At 39.2% G+C, this 18,759-nt stretch overlaps 1 protein-coding gene across 1 annotated transcript in view; it reads right to left on the reverse strand.

Annotated features, from left to right (window-relative positions):
- Positions 1-3,329: 3,329 nt before the first annotated feature.
- The window catches only part of PSIP1 (PC4 and SRSF1 interacting protein 1), a 33,573-nt gene continuing 18,143 nt past the window's right edge, over positions 3,330-18,759 (reverse strand). Inside the window, exons 9-17 of the mRNA XM_064439464.1 lie at positions 17,923-17,998; positions 16,771-16,996; positions 16,011-16,129; positions 13,525-13,580; positions 12,246-12,316; positions 9,832-9,933; positions 8,915-9,134; positions 6,489-6,600; positions 3,330-4,072 (exon numbers count right to left, since the gene is read on the reverse strand). Coding sequence (XP_064295534.1) covers positions 4,009-4,072; positions 6,489-6,600; positions 8,915-9,134; positions 9,832-9,933; positions 12,246-12,316; positions 13,525-13,580; positions 16,011-16,129; positions 16,771-16,996; positions 17,923-17,998 — 1,046 coding nt within the window. The 3' untranslated portion in view covers positions 3,330-4,008. The remainder of the gene's footprint in view (positions 4,073-6,488; positions 6,601-8,914; positions 9,135-9,831; positions 9,934-12,245; positions 12,317-13,524; positions 13,581-16,010; positions 16,130-16,770; positions 16,997-17,922; positions 17,999-18,759) is intronic.

Consider the following 18,759-nt stretch of genomic DNA (forward strand, 5'->3'; position numbering starts at 1 on the left):
CTGACACGTGGAGACTTTTGTCTGTACTTACTGGGGGATGAAAAAAGGCTAGAGTATTGAAAACTGGTTGAATCTGTTGAATCTAAAAAGCATTAACCTGACTCTGTGGTTGGCTTTTTGCTTTGATCTTCATTAAATGCTCAGTGATTTGGCAGTATGAGCCTTTATAACTTACTTCAAACTTCCACAGGGTCTTGGAGGTTGTCTCCGATGGAAGTTTTTTGCCTTGCTGGCAAGACAGCAATTCAGAATGCTGTTTCTGCCCCTCTGATTTTACTGTTGGTGTAAAGCTCCAAAGCAAAACGTGATTCATACAGACAGCATCACTTCCCACTGCTAGCTGGGCACTTGTAGCATTGTCACCACAGCCCCCTGTGCACTCGAATGATGAGCAACGAGTGACTCAACAGGGCTGCACAATATTTTAAGCCATAGTAAACTTGACTCTGGAAGTAGGGGTGCTACTGTCAAAGCTAACTGCTTTATATTTTGTGCATGAACTGTGGTTTTGTTTCCTTTCTGCAAAAAGAATCAGCCTTATTCCTTGGGAGGCTGAAGAAGTTTGACTGGCTAGTCAGTTCTCAGCTCTCAGAAATATTTGTATCTTTCAAGAGACGCAGCTCATGGATACTCGGGCATCTCAGAAGGTGAGATGACCAGTTCTACAACCAGTGAGATTCTGTGAATCGAGGTTTCTTGTGGTTTGTAGATGGGCAGTAAATCTGGGCAGTAAAAGCCCAGGCAGCTGAATGGATAGAGCGTGGCTTTGGTGACCTGCAGCACACAATCAGGAGCTTTACCTCTGCATCCATTGCAGTTAACCCTTTGAACAAGTGGTATGGTTGACCCCATTATCTCTGAAACAGTTGAGTAGGACAGACATGTTGGCTTGTCAACACTTGCGTGAAAACAAGGTGGATTTGGCATACTTGTGGAATACATATTACCTCTTTTTTTGGTAAAAGGGGTTTTGATACAAAGGAACCATCAAAATCAGGAAGTGCCTATGTGAAAATTGCCCTTCGAGTTAACATCTTTACAGAAACACTTCTGAGGTGAAAGTGGAAGTTGTTTTAGTTTCCTAAGGCAATAAAATACATCTTGTGACTAGCTGTTTATAGAAACATGCAAATCCTGTGTGCCGTAACCAGCTGTATTTGGGAGCTGAATGGGAACGCTGCTGTCCGGGGCCCTAGCTGTGTGGCCATCCCTTGACAGTGGTCTGCTGCAAAACACTAGACTGGTGAAACTCAAGATTTGTGGAGGCCAAACATGAGTCTGCCAAGGACAATTTCATACTGGGAGCTGCCATGGCTATTGATCATTCAGGTTTAACTCGAGATAGTCTTCAAGATCTGAAAGCTACTCAGTTTTGGTATACGAACACCTTCCATTGCACTACACAATACGTTCTCATTACGCACATGAAAAGCTTTGCAAGCAATTTTAGCTTTTAGTTTTGTGACTACTTGCATGATTTTACCTTTGTATGGGAGGAGATTGCTGTATTCAAAACCTTAACTATATTGTTGGAAACTAAAATTTCTTTCCATGCCAAGTTCTAACTTCCACTAATCACACAAGTGGATCCTGCTTTGTAAATATAGGCCTCAGTATTTAGTCATTAACCTTTCTGAATGCCTGTAGCGTGATATTTTCATTTCCGAAGGTAGTCAGTGTGTTACTACAGAGTGCTATGGCAGCTGAGCGCAACTGTATTCTGTGCAAAAAGCCATTGATGAGCTTGGTTCTTGGGAGCTGCAACGTGGAGGCCTTCCCCCAAGCACTCTTCACATCTCTTTCCCCCTTTGATTAACAGAGCTGTGAGTTCTGGTTAAGGACGATCTACAGAAGCAGTTAACATCATCTAGTTATCATCTAGGTGTACCGCTGTCTAAAAGGATGGTTAAACACTGGTCAGACTACTTGGAACAGGCATTGGTAGCAGCTTATGTGCAGTGACTACACCTCCAGACATGGTCTCTGAAGGAGTGGCATATTTTGCAAGGGAAAAGAACATTCACTGTGATGGGTTCTGGCTGAGTTATGTAAAAAAACCAGTTAACTACTGCAAACTAGGAAAGAGAACTAAATTGCAGTTTTGAACACAATAAACATAATACTTGTTGTACAAGCAGTATCAGATACGAAGGTTCCAATTTTAGGTTTTTCATGCTTTTTCCTGTACCTCTGGTCAGGAGTGCTTTTCTTTGTTGTTACTTAAACCATGCAAGTGATGAGAGGGGTAGATGAGGGCTATGATCCTAAAACTATTATGCAGGTTACTATTGTAGTCTGTTAGGAAGAAGGGGGCGGGGGGGGGGGGCGCGCAAAATGGCAATGCCAGGGAAAAAACACCATCTCTTCAGAATTAGGAGGTGGAGAACAAGGAGTTACTTCATACTAGTACATTATTTCAGTGAAGGGGGGAAAAAAAGTATTAGCCAAGGCAAATCTGTCACTTTCAGATTCTGGATTCTTTCCCCTGTACTACCCTGGGTAAGAACAAAAGAACAACAGAACACCCAGGTGGGCTGACTGAAGTAACCATGGCAGCAAGTAATGACGCAAGCAAACAAGAAAAAATTTTTTTCAGTATTTGATACTGTGCTGCAATACTGAAAATTCTTCCTTGTTGAGCTGTGTAGGTTAAAGCTGCAGAAGTACTGGGTTCCACAAGGCTGCAATCATATTTTTCTGTTGCTGCCCAAGTTGGAACACAGGAAGTTCCATCTAAACAGGAGAAGAAACTTCCTTACTGTGAGTGTGACAGAACAGTGGAACAGGCTGCCCAGGGAGGTGGTGGAGTCTCCTTCCCTGGAGACATTCAAAACGTGCCTGGACACAGTCCTGTGCCCCCCGCTCTAGGTGTGCCTGCTCAAGCAGGGGCGTTGGACAAGATGATCTTCAGAGGTCCCTTCCAACCCCTACCATTCTGTGATTCGGTGGCACAATACAAGGCAATACACATACCTGGAACACTGCTGCCTTCCCTGACAGCCCCCCCAGCAAGATCTTAGGTCTAGTAAACTCTTACTTTCTCACCTGCCTGGTGAGAAATCCAGTTGCACACAAGTTGTTTCTAGCTCTGACATTAGGCAAAGGCTGTGTTTCAAGAAGGAATTTTCACAGGAGCTTGCACCTATTTAATTCCCTTTCATGCCTTTAGAAATTTTTCTTAAAATACTTTACCAGTGTCTCCATTAAAATTCAAGTTAGAAATGCCCAAGTTAATGCCAAGGCAGTAAAACTGAAATAGTACTAAAACCAGACACTTGTTCCTTTGAATGTTTTAGTCTATACAGGTTAGTATTAAGAATCAGTCTCTCTTCAGCAGTTTAGATTCTTTAATTTCTAAATTGTTCAAGACAGTGTTTTCCACCCAGTGTGCATCAACAGATTCAGTGAAAACAAGATTTCTTTCTAGTATACTTACTATACCAAAAGCATACCATAAAGCCACATTGCAGTGAATTGGCACAATGAGTTTTGCAAGAACAGAACTAAATTTGTTTAAAAAAAAGAAGTGATTAAGTATACCCATACAGCAACATTTTAACAGCTATAAAAATGCTGCTCCCAACTCCTACAAAACAGTGAAAAGACATCCCAACAAGGGCTGAAAAACTATGCACAAGTGGAGGTCAGTATCAGAGGAAGAGAGTAGATTTTATACAAATGAAGCAGTTAGTTAGGCAGTTGAAAGTATTTACACTTTTTCCTGCTATTAGCTAGACAAACATACAGTAGTCAGATAAAAATATACTACAACTCTAAGAAGGCCTGTAACATGTAAGCATTTGTTTTTTAACTGGAAATCCCATCTTTTGAAATGTGTTACCTGTGAATACTGGACAAAACTATCGGCAAAAGTGTTTTAAGTACTTCTAAACCAAGATTAAAGGGCCTCTTGTTCCAGAAAAGTTAACTTGAAAATACTATGCTTAGAAAATTTAGAACTTTCAGCAGCCTATAGATTTCAAATGTAGAAAAAAGACTCCAATGGTGTCATTTGCTTTCGAAGGCAGAATCTTTTGCTGACTTTTCAAGCTCGCTCTCTTCACTGCATGTCCTAGAAACAAAAAAAAGCAACATTACTGACCATATAAAAACACAGAGAGCAAGACTTACTCCAGATGAATGAGTACAGCCTAACACATGTGATGCTGATGTATGTTCAGCATCAGAGGAAGCCTGGAAAGCTGAAGCAGGGAGCGACACCAGCCGCCCATCTTCTCTGTGACAACACTGCTCCAAACGCAACACTAAGCTGGTAGGGACTGACATCGTGTTTCTTCATGTGTACAACTGGCAGGAACGGCAGCTGTTCCCCAGGGCTTTGTGTTCCATGCAAGGCTGTCCTCCCTAGCCTGCTGCCAAGTGTCAGCTCGGGTGGAAAAGCACTCTGGCTTAGCATTCCTTTCTAATTGTAACTTTTCTAGTAGCCAGGAATAATCCACTACATGTTGCAAGTACATCTTCAGAAAGGTATGGACATGTTCTGCCTCAAAGGGAGTAAAGTTCAGAACTGAACAGACAGCCCTCTGATTGGGGAAATGTACAAATTATTTGGCTTAGAGTCAGGAGTGGGAACAGCAGGGTGTTTTGAACATGGATGATTTGTTCTTGTTTTGCTTACTAGTTTCTCACTTCTAAAAAACTAAGTATTTCAAATAAAAACAAAAAATACTGCATGAAATGGAAGGTTATATGATAGACAGACACCACGCTACAGCTTGCTTGAATTCAGAACAGGTTTGTGGATGCATTTCTCAACAGGCAAGGTAGATGGAGGAGGTGTTATAAAATCTGTTTTGTGGCTGTTACCCTCACTATTTGCTAAGTCCACAGAAATCACCTCCAAACAGCCACACATGCTTTTTGTAAAAAGTATTTGTTTCTTTAGGCAAGTCAAAGAACTTGTTGGAGTGTAGACAGTCAACAGCATTTTCCAGGCTATCTGAAGTATCTGCCTTAAGTTTTTTGTGACCAGTGTCCATTGAGGTGTCACACATGCCCCCCAATATTCTTATCCTTAATTCCTCTAGTCACAAATGCAAAGGGCAATCTGAGACTGTCTCTCTCCCTGAAAAATCCAAGTGTTGTCAGGTTCTGCAGGAGCAAGGAAAGGAACAGGCCATGAAAAAATTCTGCCTTGGAATATCAGTGCAGTAGTCATTTATTCTTAAATACTTGGCCAAGAGTATTCTATTATTACTGAACTGCCTTGCTATTGATTTCAGGTAACTCTGGTGTTGCACTTTCTTCATACCATACTGCGGTTTGGCCAAATCACCTATTTAAGCAGCACACCAGGCTGCATAACCTGTGTCAGGACCCTACACTTGTGCCTTCAGTGTGTTCCCATAACATCCTGCTTGTTCAAATCAAATGAGTGTTTGGCATCGCTGGTTGAAAACTCTGAAAGTTTCAGCGTGATGACACACTGAAAGGTGTGTCATCAAAAGCCAGTAGCTCTGAGGCTGCCTCTCAGCACACACCAAATTCCTTTTCATCTTAAGGGTTTCTTTGGTTTTGTTCCGTTTAGATTTACCTTATAAGTAACAGTCAATATTCCACTCATTTGTAGTCTTAACTTGGCAGACAGCCAAAAGAATGCCAGGCAGCAGCAGATTCTCCTGGCCCACTGCAGAGTGATGAAAGGAATGCTTCCTTCCATACACACTGCTGGACAGAAAAAAACCAAAATCACTGAGCACAAGGTGCAGAAGTGCTCAGAGCAAACAAAGCAGTACTTCAAAGAAATTCAGCTCAAGGGTAATTCTTGGCCTTTTCCTCATTGTGTACCAAGTTCTATTAAGTATTTCCTATATTCTAACAAGACATACACTGCTTGTTGTTCTTGATTACAAAAAACCATTCTTCAGTGAGGCTAAGGTTTAAATACCTCCTGACAAATTTGAGCATTCTTACAGCTTCTTGTTTGGAAAAGGTAAATACGTCAAGCTCTATAAAGCGTTCAGAGTTCTAAAATTTCACCAGTCTATAAGTTCAAGCCTGCAGTTAACCTGCATTTGGGCATTTCTGTAGCTATACTACAGAACAGTAATGAAAGTGGCTTGGCTATTGATTAGGATACGTTATTTCACAAAAAACTTGATAAACCCCATTAGTTTCTGTAAGACTTGGTTCAGACTTACTTTGGTTCCAACTTAATAATAGCAAGTAGCCTAAAGCACAGGAGAAAGCTTGTACTTTGCCCTGTCTCACTACATGCTGATTTTATCCTAACAGGACATCCTGTAATTTTTTTCTTTTAAGTCCACTGTAGCAGCGAGTGAAGCAGCTTTTAAAAATGTTCTTTCAAAAGATTTGCATGCTATTATTATTCCCTAAGGCTGAGAGAAAACTCTGTAAAGAAGACAGTACTTCCCCATCATTAAGTAACTTCAATCTACTGCTGTTGCATTTACATCATTTTGCTAGAGCAGAACAGATCCTTATTTTCAGCAAGGTGGTTAACTCACTTTTCCTTACTGGTAGCTTCACGCTTATCTTTCATTTCTTCGGTGTTCTCTCCATTGTGTTGTGACTGGTTAGTGTCTTGAGCTTCAGACCCTCCATTCAGAACCTTTGAACCTTTAAAATGAAAGGGCAGGGAAACAGAACAGTACTGCAGGCAGCAAAACCGTGCTATGAAAAGCCCTAGATAGTTTCTTTACCTTCAACTCAAACACTGTAAATGTTTTCTCCTCACCTTGACACCCAGCAGCTGAAATGATAGAAAAAGCACTAACTGATACAGCTTGAGCTTCTGAAAAGTCCACGTGGTGAGCTTCATCCCACAATTTTAATAATGGAAAATGCACAGTGTATGTATTTCATGAGGTTTGGAGTTCTTCTTGTGCTTGCTCAGCTACAGATAATAGGACTAGTGCTTATTTATATTCTGAGGAGTGAGAGAATATACTTCACAAGTAAATCCCATTTACAACTCTAACCTGGTCAGACAATTTTGGGGGATTTCTGATACTTTAACTGGAGGTTATTAGTTCCATGGATTCTCATTTACTCTCAACTCTAATATGTATATAATAAAAATTATGACAACAGTATATAGGGAATAAAAATGTATAGTTATAGCATGCAACTGTCAAGCAGAAAAACAAAGTGCCATGTAGAAGCTGTATTTAGTGAAGTTGAAGGAATATTTAGCCTGTTTAAAATTTCTGTAATGAATACATGTTTTGCTCTGCCAGTGAATTTTGAGTGAATTGCTGAGGAATGTCACTTCAGGTCAGAATTGACACTCCATTTTATTCGAAGCTACAGGTTTACAAAAAACCACCACCCCTTTACAAACTATTGTGTTACAGCAAGGGAAAAAAAAAGTGGACATTCTGCATCAGAATACTTATGGGACAAGAGAAACTACAAAGCAGACAAGATCATTAAGATCACATTCTAGTGCAGACCTGCTCAAAATCAGTTCTGAATTTGAATGCCACAGGAAAAAGTCAATGAAAGAATGAATGCTATAATCTTGTTACAAAACAGATAGCCTGAAGCTGTACTTCAGCTTAAGTACAAATGGCTGTTAATTGCTGTGCTTTGTAAAGAGAGTTCAGCAATTTTTAAAAGCGCAGAAGTACAAACGTAAGGAACTGAAATTTCCCTTTTGTAGCAAATGAAGAAAAAATCCACTTCCATGAAAGATCCCCCTACTCTGATAAAACTTACCTTCTCCACCTGACTAGACAACAATATGATATTTCAGTATGTTCTGCTGGAGTCTCGTGTTACCCTTATCCAAGTGGCTTCATTAGTCAGACTCTTCCATGTGTAGGATGTCTTTCAGTTTAGATTCTTTGTTAAAATATTAGCTGTGCTGATCACTGGATTGGGGAGAGATCTGTGTGGAACCTTTACTGTATCATACATACTTCTCTCACCATAAAATGGTTGGATTTTATCATCATCCTTGTTTTCTTAGGAGTTAAAAACACAATGGTATTTCAACTACAGTTATTCTGAATCCGTGACACCCTCCATCAATTCAGAGTAACCTGTTTATTCCAGATCCAGGTGGTGTAACTTCTGAAGTTTTCTGTAACAGTTTAGCTCCAAGATTCAAGTTCAAAGTAAATACAATTTTTCGCTGCTGGTTGTGAAATTCAAGGATCTAAATCATTTTAATAGATGGGTAGAACTCCTACGTCATCAAGGGTTTAAGGTTTTTTGCAACACAGCTTTCCAGTGTGTCTGTTTCATTTTTTTCCTCTCTCTAAAAATACAAGTATCTCTCTTACTACATTTTTTTTTTAAATAACCAATCTAAGTTATTGCTTACCATGGAAAGCTTTCGATATCATGCTGTACTTGTGTAAGGGCTCATTATTTATCTGGAATAGTACTGCTAAGAACATAAAGGCCTTTTCTCCCCTAAATGATGATTATTTCTTTATTGTTAGACTGAACTACTGCAGTTGCATTACAGAAGTGGTTAAAAGCTGCTGCTACACGTAGTAACATGTATCATATAGGAAGAGGCTAGTGAAGGAAATTAAGCAGTTAAAGCATAGGTGGAAGTCTATGCACCAAAAGGTTACTCAAGCAATGGAAGGTAAGCAATATGTTAATCTACCTCATGTTTAATTTTTTTTTATTCCATAAGGTAACAAAGTTAGAAAATTATATTACAGAGAAGTAAGAAACACTAAACTCAATTCTGACAAAAGCCCTTCCCTTCAGGCAAAAGAGGTTAAATAACCATGGAAAACATTATACCTTTGAACTTGAAACTTATTATAGCAGTATTATCCTTGACTATTTCAAATACGTCAAGGTTTTAATAGATGGACAGAACTCCTACATCAAGGATTTTTTGAACCTGGCTAAGAAACTGATGGAGACTACGTCTTTCATATGACCAGAAACTAAAACAATGACTTACCTGTTTGGTCCTTTTCTTTCTCCATTTTTTTGTTTGTTCCTTTCTTCCACTGTTCTTTGGTTTTGTTGGCTTCCTCGTGCTGCTTCTGCTCAGCAAGTGATTTATTTAGTACTTGGGAAAGAACAGAATCTCCTTCCCCAACCAGAAACATGGTCTTGAACTTGTTATATAGCATTGTAGATTTCTCCATGATAACTTGGCTGACTTTGAATTTCCGTATCTGAAATCAAAGTAATAAACCAATAAGCTCCACTTAGGTATTTAAATACCTATATAATGTCATCACATACTGGATGAAATTCTTAAATTCACTTGAAATGGGAGAGACCATAGACTTTTACACTCTCTGAAGTATCACAGAACAGCTCAGATTGGAAGGGACCTAGAGAGATCATCTGGTCCAACGCTTTTTGGGAAAGGGAGCCTGGATGAGATTATTGAGCACCCAGTCCGGTCACATCTTGGAAGCCTCCAGCAATGGGGACTCTACCACATCCCCAGGGAGGCTGTTCTAGGGAAGATTGTTCTCACTGAAAAAATATTTCATTTTTATGTTGAGCTGAAATCTCTCCCAGTACAACTTGTACCTGTTGCCCTGTCTTCTCCACGTGGCTCCCTGTAAAGGGAGAGCCTCTGTCCTCTTTGTGGCTGCCCTTTTTAAGTACTGGAATACTGTGATGAGGGGCCCTCCCTGAGACCTCTCCAGGAGGAAAAGACTGAACCCCTCCAGTCTTTCCTTATAGGGCAGGTTCTCCAGCCCTTTGATCATCTTCATGGCCCTCCTTTGGACCCTCTCCAGTCTGTCCACATCCTTGAATTGTGGGACCCAGAAACGGGCACAGTACTCCAGTAGCAAATAATGCTATATCAGTTTAAGAAAACACACAAATTACTTGGATTAACATTGCAGATCTCACCTTCTTTAGAGTCAGAATCATCTCTGTATGTTTCTGAGCTTGTTGCATTGTGACTTGAAGGGATGCAAGCTCATCAAGAGCCTCAATACACCTGTTCACATCCTGTATATAAACAAGAAATTAGTTTGAAGACTTCCATGTTAATAATCCCTAATTAGCCATACTAAGTTAATTTCCTTCCTGAAATGACACCTTCCTATAAATCCTTAATTTGACTATGTACTTAATTTTAGAAAAATTTATACAGTCAAACTTGCAAATAAAGATTACTATTAGTTGCCTGTCTGCTACTTCCATAACAAAAAGCAGATGCTGTTTGGATAACTTAAAATTTAAAAAAATAATTTTATAATTTCAAAATACAGACTTGAGCTTTATGCCGCTTTCACAGTTCTAGTACTTCTGTGCTTGAGGCTCTTCTCCATAGTCAGTCTTTCCATACAATTTTCCCCAGGTGACTTGCCATTGAGAAGGCAGCAAAGTATCTTTAATGGACTGCAGCTAACACATAGAACTGCCTTTGCACATTTTTCAGTTAAAAGGTTGAGGAATGACATAGTATTCAGGACACCCAGAAGTAATGATGTGAGCTTCTAAATAATTTCCAAGAACCACTGTACTTAAGTCTTCTTCCTGTAATACTTAGTTCTCAATTTCCTTATCTTCAGCTACTCTTGTTTAATTCCCATTTGGAACTAACAAGATTCATCTCCAGCACAAGTCATACTAACATTCTGCATCTCGTATAAAGTTGGAGCTCCTGTTCTCAAGGGAAATTAGTATTAAAAAACCTAAACAAACATGTCGGGACTATGCTCAGCAGAATTCTTACTGTGTTTGCTTGATGAATATAATTGTGATAATCTAAGTGTCCTTGCTGTAGCTCAACAATGGATGTTCTTCCCAGTACTGCAAGATACTTGCTCCATTACACCTCTGAATCAGAGGTTTGGCAGAGTTTTGGGGTTTTCTGGTTTTGTTTTTAATTATTGTTTTAGGGGAATTTACTATCTGGCTCAAGACAGAATGATTTGTTTAAGCCAAACCATTAAGTTGTGAAGTAAAAGCCTTCTAAATTTTAATTAAGGTGAAATATATTTTGAGACAAAGAATTGGCATAGACTTAAATAAAAATATTTAAGAATAGGCCACACTGGAAATGAATGTTTGCTATTTAACACTGTGGTGGGTGAGCCTTGGCCAGCAGCCAGCCACCCAGCTAGCCACTCACCTCTCCCTCCTCAACAGTGCAGAGGAGCAAAATAGAACGAGAAAGCTCGTAGGTCAAGATAAAAAACAGGGAGATTGCTTACCAGTTACTGTGTGGACAAAACAGACTCTACTTAAGGGCCTACAGTACATCCACATCTCCGCTGTACTGGGGAGCCCAAAACCAGAATCCAGTGTCTCACCAGTGCTGAGCAGAAGACAGTTAGTACCTCTTTCCACATTTTGGCAACTCTCTTTCTAATGCAGCCCAGGATGCTGTCGGCCACCTTTGCCACAAAAACATATCGCTAGCTCATGGTAAACTCGGTTTCCGCCAGCACCCCCAGGGCATTTCCTGACAAGCTGCTCTCCAGCCAGTCAGTCCCCAGCCTGTGCTGGTGCATGGGGTTATTCCTCCCTGGGGGCAGAACTTGAACCCTTGCTGAATGTCATGAGGTTCCTGATGGCCCTTTTCTCCAGCCTGTCCAAGTCCTCTTAACGCTGTGCTGCCAGCACTTCCTCACTTCTGTGCGTATGCTTGTGGTGATTCCACTTCAGCCCTGTCCTGCTGAGGAATTCTGTTGATTACAAGGCCAATTCTGTTTACATCACCCTACATCATTTGATTGCCATCCTGCTCCACCACTTCCTCACTTTCCCCCCAGCTACTCTTCCTAGTTTAAGCCTCTTAAACCAGGCTGGCCAGCCTCTTGGCAACAACAGTTTGCTACTGTTGGCCCAGTTAGTTGGGAAGATCCTGCCACCTCCCTCCCAGTCCTATCCATTCCTTCGAAGTTCCTTCTCGAAAAAGGGACCACCACCTTGCCCATGTGCCAGCAGCAATGAGTGAGGTGAGTAGATAGGGGCCTCCACCTCTGCATCAGGGAGTCTGCCACTACCACACTCATCGTGTCCTTCTGGTGCTTCTGCATGGCTCAGGCTGAGCTGACACAGTTGCTTCATTTGACAGAATTTTGTCTGCATGTTTCTGGTAAATAATTTATTATGAAGTATTTTCGAACAAAATCAATTTTACTTGCTGACGTTGATCTTTTTATGTCCATCATAACCTCATTAAAGCAGCAGTTATCTTTCAAACTGAAAAGATTCCATTCATTCTCAGAATATTAATTACGAACAGACCTGCATACCAAGTATTTCCTACTGGAATTATACAAATAAATCAGCTTTTAAAAAATACTTACAAGATTATCGATTTTCAGGGAGTTCTTAATTTCTGCATGTATCCGTTGAAGCCTAGAATCCATTGATGTTTCTGAAGATTAAAAAAAGTATGCATGAATATTTGATAGTCACAGCAGGTTTGTTTTGGTAAAAACCTTTCTACAAATCTGAACTTCATATAGCATGTAGAAAAATCTGGGCAGGCACTCTATATCAGATAACCATGCAGGCGCACACATAGATACACCACAGGGCTTACTATCAGAAACAAAGTATGCAGCTTTTAAAAACTGAACACTATTAGCAACTTACACAATTTTTTCCTATAGAGTTACAAACTGAAAGTAATTTTCTGTTTCAGTATATAGCTGTTATTCTCTACTTGTGGGCCAGGTTAAAAGGAAGTTTCAATAAATACTAAGAGTTAGAAAGCTGGAAAACCATTAGTGACAGGACACCTGGATGTTTTCAGTAAATTGGACATGATTCAAGTTACAGTCCAAATCCACCCAAATAAAATGTTCCCAGTACACATGCACCAGTGAGTTTGCAAGATGACTGAACATGTCCATCTCTATTTCACATGCTGAATGCCTGTTTGGATTTTTGTTTGGATGTAGTATTCTGAACAACACTGCAAGCAAACAGTCTCCTTCAAGTCCAATCCACCTGGGATGAGTTTGGATACTCCCCCCACCCTCCCCAGTCATGGTTGACTGGAGTCCACGCTACTGGAGCTGTGCTATACTACAAATTACAGCCAGTGGTTTGGATTGCCCTTAAAGATGGGAGTACTAAAAAAGGAATGACTTATCCCTGTGAAAGTCAGTTTGCAAGTCTGGGTTAGTAGGCAAGACCACAGTAATCTGAATCTAAGCTTCTTGATTAGGAAGAACAAGCCTCTTGCTTAGTAACAGGTAGCATCAAAATACTTTCTAGAGGTCCCTCAGACTATTGTGTTATGAGAAAACAGAAAGGAAAAAATGCAGGGAGGAACTAAAGTGATTCGGTTCAAAGAACAAGAGCTTTTGTTTCTTGTTCACAGACAGAAGGGACCATTGATGTTTAAAAGCTTGAATGCCAGTGAAATGAGAATAGCAAAGACCTGTTCTAATGAACTAAAGAAAGAGATCGTAAAAGACCAAGAATGCACTGTTTCACAGATCTGAAGAAGCAGTCATGGATCAAGCATCCTGGACTGAGAGCCCAAAGCCATCCTCAGCAGTAAATTATCCAGGAAGATAATTCTGTTCAAAATTTAAGATGACCGAAAATACTGTCTAGCTTCTTTAAACTAACCTCTCTTCTTCTCCGTCTTCTTAACTTCTGTTTTCTTGCCTTCTTCTTTACTCTGCCTGTCAAAAATGTTAAGTTTTTACAATGTTGTGAAGTGAGATTTTCAGTCTTTTCTTCCCAATTTTTAGATGAGATGCAATGTTTTGAGGTATTATGTCAGTAAAACATTAGCATGCAAAACCGAAAGAGCCAAACCCTGGTTTTCAGAGACTGAAGTAAATCAACAAAATTAGTTAGCTGACATACTGCTGATAAATCCTCCATAGTAACAGATGGTTTTCCCTAGAAACAGCAAATTAAAGCATTTTAGAAACAAGTCACACTTCTAAACTGTATTTTGTTTTGGTTGCATGGACAAATTGGTAAAATGGCATTGTACAGAACTACTGTATGGAGAAATAGAATATTTTTAAGATGATGGCAAGAAGAGTAAAATTATTTTACATAACCATGGGGAACTATGGAGAGATCAATTAGTCATAATCAGTTACGATGTGACTTATTTCTCATATAATTAATTATAACAGTATCAGAATCCTACAACTGACCATAAATGTGTCAATGACGACTTAAATATTCATGAAGCAAACCCTACTAAGGGAAGATTTCTTACAAGTTCATTGAAATCTCCTGGCTCTTTCTCTAATTATATCACTAAAAATAAAGGGTCTCAAGAAAAACAAAACCAAACCTGTCTCCATCTCATTTACAGAACGAAGACAGAAGTCTTTCAAACAAAGGCTTTTGAACCCTTTATTCAGAGAAGATCATGAACCTCTGCATAGCAATTCCTCAGTCTTGTCTTACTGAGAGGTTTCAAAGCCTCATTTTAGAATCTCTGTATTTCAGCACATCACGACTAAATATTCTGTGACTCATTTTCTTCATGTCCTAGTAATATGCATCCATCCAAAATATTCAGGCCTGTACGTCTATCATCTTCCACATTCCTTTCATACTCTATCCAGTTACAGAATCAACAGTTTTCAAGTACATAAGACTATTTTACTTCAACTGGCAGCACAAGTTCATGCCATTTATACAGTACGTGTAAACTTTGCATATGTACAGAACAGTGTACAAAGCGCTGTTATTACACGTAAGTATAAATGAAGTAGCTACATGAAGACCAGAAAATGGAAACTATGCTGACAAGAAAAGGAACCATAAAGAGGTATCAGCCTATATTCAGGGTATTAGTAGAAGAACTTGAAGACAGACTGCACAAAAAGAAGTCTTTTTACTTTTTATCAATATTGAGTTTTGTGGTATTAGTCATGAGCTACAATTAAATTCATTATGCATTAACTACTACTCCTTTATCTTACTGGAACAAAGCTCTTTCTACACTCTAATGCATAAAATATGACAGCTATTTAAAAGTAGAGGAGATTTGGTTATTATAACCAAATCAATATATGACAGTTTGATTGCAGAAATCACTCAGCATATGTCAGATTTAAATAGTGATATATCAAGAGCTGCAAAGATGCTACGGACAATTTAGTACCTCTGGAGCTGGAAATGCTTTGGTTTGCTGAAGGCAAGTAGAGTATTATGTTAGGTTTCCAGAGAATGAGAAACGGGAAGAGGAGAACAAAGGACTAGAGGATAAAAAACGCCAAACAAACTAGGTTCTTGTTAAAGAACGTGAAAAAGGTAAATTTTTGTTGTTATGGGTGAAGGGGACCATCCTCCTCCTCCGTATTCTCCAAACTTTTACCTTGTTCTCCCTTTCTTCTACCCTCCCACCAACTTTGGGGATGGGAACATCAATCTCTCATGGTGGCAGGTTCTTCACCCATTTGCAGAGTAGCTCTTGAGAATGAGTCAGATTTCTTCCTATTGTCCACCCCACCCCACCCCCAGTTTCTGGCAGGATTTTCTCTCCCTTCTTATGCTTGATTCATTTGTGGTAATTTATCTTCCGAATGCAGACTGCTCTTGGTATCACTCAAAGCCAGGAAAAAATTCTTAATTTTTCCCTTGTTCTGTCTGATAGTACGTGCTCCAGCTGCCAGAGAAGGAATTGTTTTCCAGGCAACTCTATGAATTCCATGACCTGAACTAAAATCCGTAACGCTGGATTAATAGGTACTACCAGTTCTCAATCTAACGTATCCAAGACTTAACGAAAAATACAGGCTGTCCTTAACAGTTTTTCATACTGATCCCTTTTCACATGAATACTCTTCAGTTACTTCTACACAGAACACACCAGCTGTCTTCTCCTAGAAATTCTAAGTCACTGAAAGACAGACATAGCTTAATTTCTAGGTTCAATTCTTCCCATCCTCCCACAATAGAACGTACTGGTTTAGAGGAGCTTTTTATTCTCCACTTACAAACAAGTTAAAATAGACAAAAAAAAGGTGGGGGGAAAGAGCAACAGAACACAGTGCAAACCAGTTTGGAATTTTTCCCAGGTATTGTCTCCTCCTTTCAGTACTCCTAAAACTTGCAGACATCATGTGTTAAAACATACTCACGATTCAGATTCTGTCTGTTCCTCTTGCTTACGCTTTCTTTCTGTTACTTCTCTCTCATGTTGGCCTCTTACAATACTCCTTCTATGAGATGCCTGAAAGCTTCTTCCCCCTTTTTTCTTCTGTTTTTATTCAGAATTTTAGGTTCAGAAAAAGAAAAGGAATCTTTAGATTACTGAAAAGCAAGATTATTAGATTGTTTCTGTGAACAGGTAACCCTCCCTACACCAAGTATCTCTGAAGCAATTCTGCTTCATGAAACAACCTACAAGAACTGGCTTTCCCTGCAACTAAATACAAGACTTCCACACTCTGATAAGTTCTGAACTTTAGTCCTTTCTCCCTTTTTGCTTTTCTAATAGAAAGCAAATATCCTAAGCACCAGAAAATTGAAGACATTCCAAATGACTGGCTAGGGACAGCTTTATACCTTTTAAAAACTTTTATTTCAAGCCGAATGTTCTCTTAGACGCGCCCAAGGCAAAAAAAGTCTGTGTTCCAAGGAACATAGATGGAAGAAGCCTTCTGACAAAATAAATAACTGCTACATTTAAATCTTTTGTTGAAAAGTGTCTTAGAAAATACCAAAGAAGTTCCTGTAATAATTATCTGACAAATGAAGTTCTGCAGTTTTATTCTGTATGTCTGTATCTGCCAGACACAGGGCTCCAAACTTTACTAAGATCTGGCATTAATATCACTGACGAGAGTTCTTGAAGTTACTGTCCTCTGTAACAATTAGATCAGGAAAGCAGAATTGTACCTTGTCACCTTCTTGTTCTTCTCCATCCTCTTCAGAATCAGAAGCTGATGCAGAACCCATTTTTGCAGCATTTTTCCTTTTTGGTTCAGCCTCTTTCTTTCCTTCCTTTTTGTCAAACTCCTTCTTTGATTTCTCCTCTTCCTTCTGACCTTCTTCATCTTTTTTCCCTTGCTTTTTGGGCTTTTCTTCTGGTCCTTTTTTCTTTGCCTTCTCCTCCTCATTAACACTAAAACATGAACAGTATTTAGGCATCATATCCAGTATCTGCAGAAGAATGTGATGTTTTAAACTCACTAAGTCAGGATGTTGACTCTTTTTACCACAGAATATTAAAAATTATGAAGTTAGTTTACTCTCAGTTCATTTAATGACTCTTCAAAAAATACTTGGTCTTTTTCTAAAATTATAGCCCACTACCTGTGCAAAAAACAGAAGTATGGAGGCCCTAACAAAGCTAATGTTAATACGTCTATAGATCAAAAACAAAGTTAATGCTTAGAAGTTCTCTACACACACGTCTCCAGAACCAAGGATGCATACACTGTAAACTAGTTTTATAAAGTATATTTGTTTAAGGTGTACATATACTGAAACTGTGCATCTGCTGATCTGTAGAAGACTATGCTAATGCTCAACTTTCCCTTCAGTTACTAGAACCACTAAGGACTTGACAAAAGAACCAAAGAGGGTAAACCCAAAATTTAGGTAACAAGTAGCGTTGGAATTCCAACAGAGGAGATTTCTGAAGCAAAAATAATAATAAAAAAACCCAAAAAACCAAACAAAAAAAACAAACAAACAAAAAACCCACAAACAATATTTTAGTCTTGCATGATCTTGTCTTTTCTCTCAGTAGATATCTTTTCTTCTTCACCCAGCATAAAATTATACAAGGAATTTTGCACAGATGTCACCAGTTAGGAAGGTTAACTTCTTTTGGCTATTGTTCCAGAAATGTACTACCTTGAGTTCCTACGTATTAATTCTCTGACCTGTGAGTAAGAGCATCCAAGCAAACAGAAACTCATACTGAACACTAAAGGCACAAAAACCTATCAGAAACTGAGTACTAATTATGAAGTCTTAACATAAGGAACACCATGGTTTACAATGAAGAAGCTTTTTATTAAGAAACAAAACAGATCAACTCACAAGTCACTCTCTGAAAGACAAGGTGGTTTCACCAATTTGGGTCTTCCCCTTGGTTTTGGAACCTTTATTTCAGAAGCTAGAATTTATACAGAAAAAACAGGTTAGTCCACAGCCACCACCTGCTCCTCGTCTATGAGGAAAGCTCTTACTCAATAGACAGAAGCTACACTTAAATCAAAATACATACCCTAACTTTGCTGTTATAAAAACTTCAAGTACTGAACTTTAATCAAGATCTCTCTGAAAAATTTAAGTTTTGGTAGTTTTTTTAGCTAATTGGTATATTAAACTTTGCTGGTCTTCTAGCCACAGGCTCCAATTACCAATTCTTGTGGTTTTTTGCACTCTCTGCAGTCAGGATGTTTCACATGTTGCGTAACTTATATGAACAAGTCTGGCATTAGAGAATAGCAAGTCATTCTGTGTCCATTTTTACACAGCCTGTTTGCCAGTAGTTTTAGATTTATCATGGGGCTTCCATCACATTTCTTGATAACAAACCACTGTCAAGAAGTTCTACCACTACACCACAGCAGAGAGAAAAACTTCTCATTTCCTCAGATTCACCATATTGTTAGGAATAAGACAGTGTGTCTGATTTCTTGGCACTTATATCCTTCAAGTGCTTGTCCGATACACAGTGTACACACATGGTTAGGAAACCCCATATTGAGTGTTTGGAAGTACTGGTGGTGGTAGCATGAAGCACTGTTACGCAAGAGGTGCATGCATTGTATCACCACCAGAAAAGGCTGCATAGTACATCTTATAAAAAGGCATTTTATACAGGGGGTGACAGCATCTTTTCTAGATCCTTTCCTCCTCTCGCATACAATA

This window comes from Phalacrocorax carbo, chromosome Z, assembly GCF_963921805.1.
Source record: "Phalacrocorax carbo chromosome Z, bPhaCar2.1, whole genome shotgun sequence".
NCBI lineage: Eukaryota > Metazoa > Chordata > Aves > Suliformes > Phalacrocoracidae > Phalacrocorax > Phalacrocorax carbo.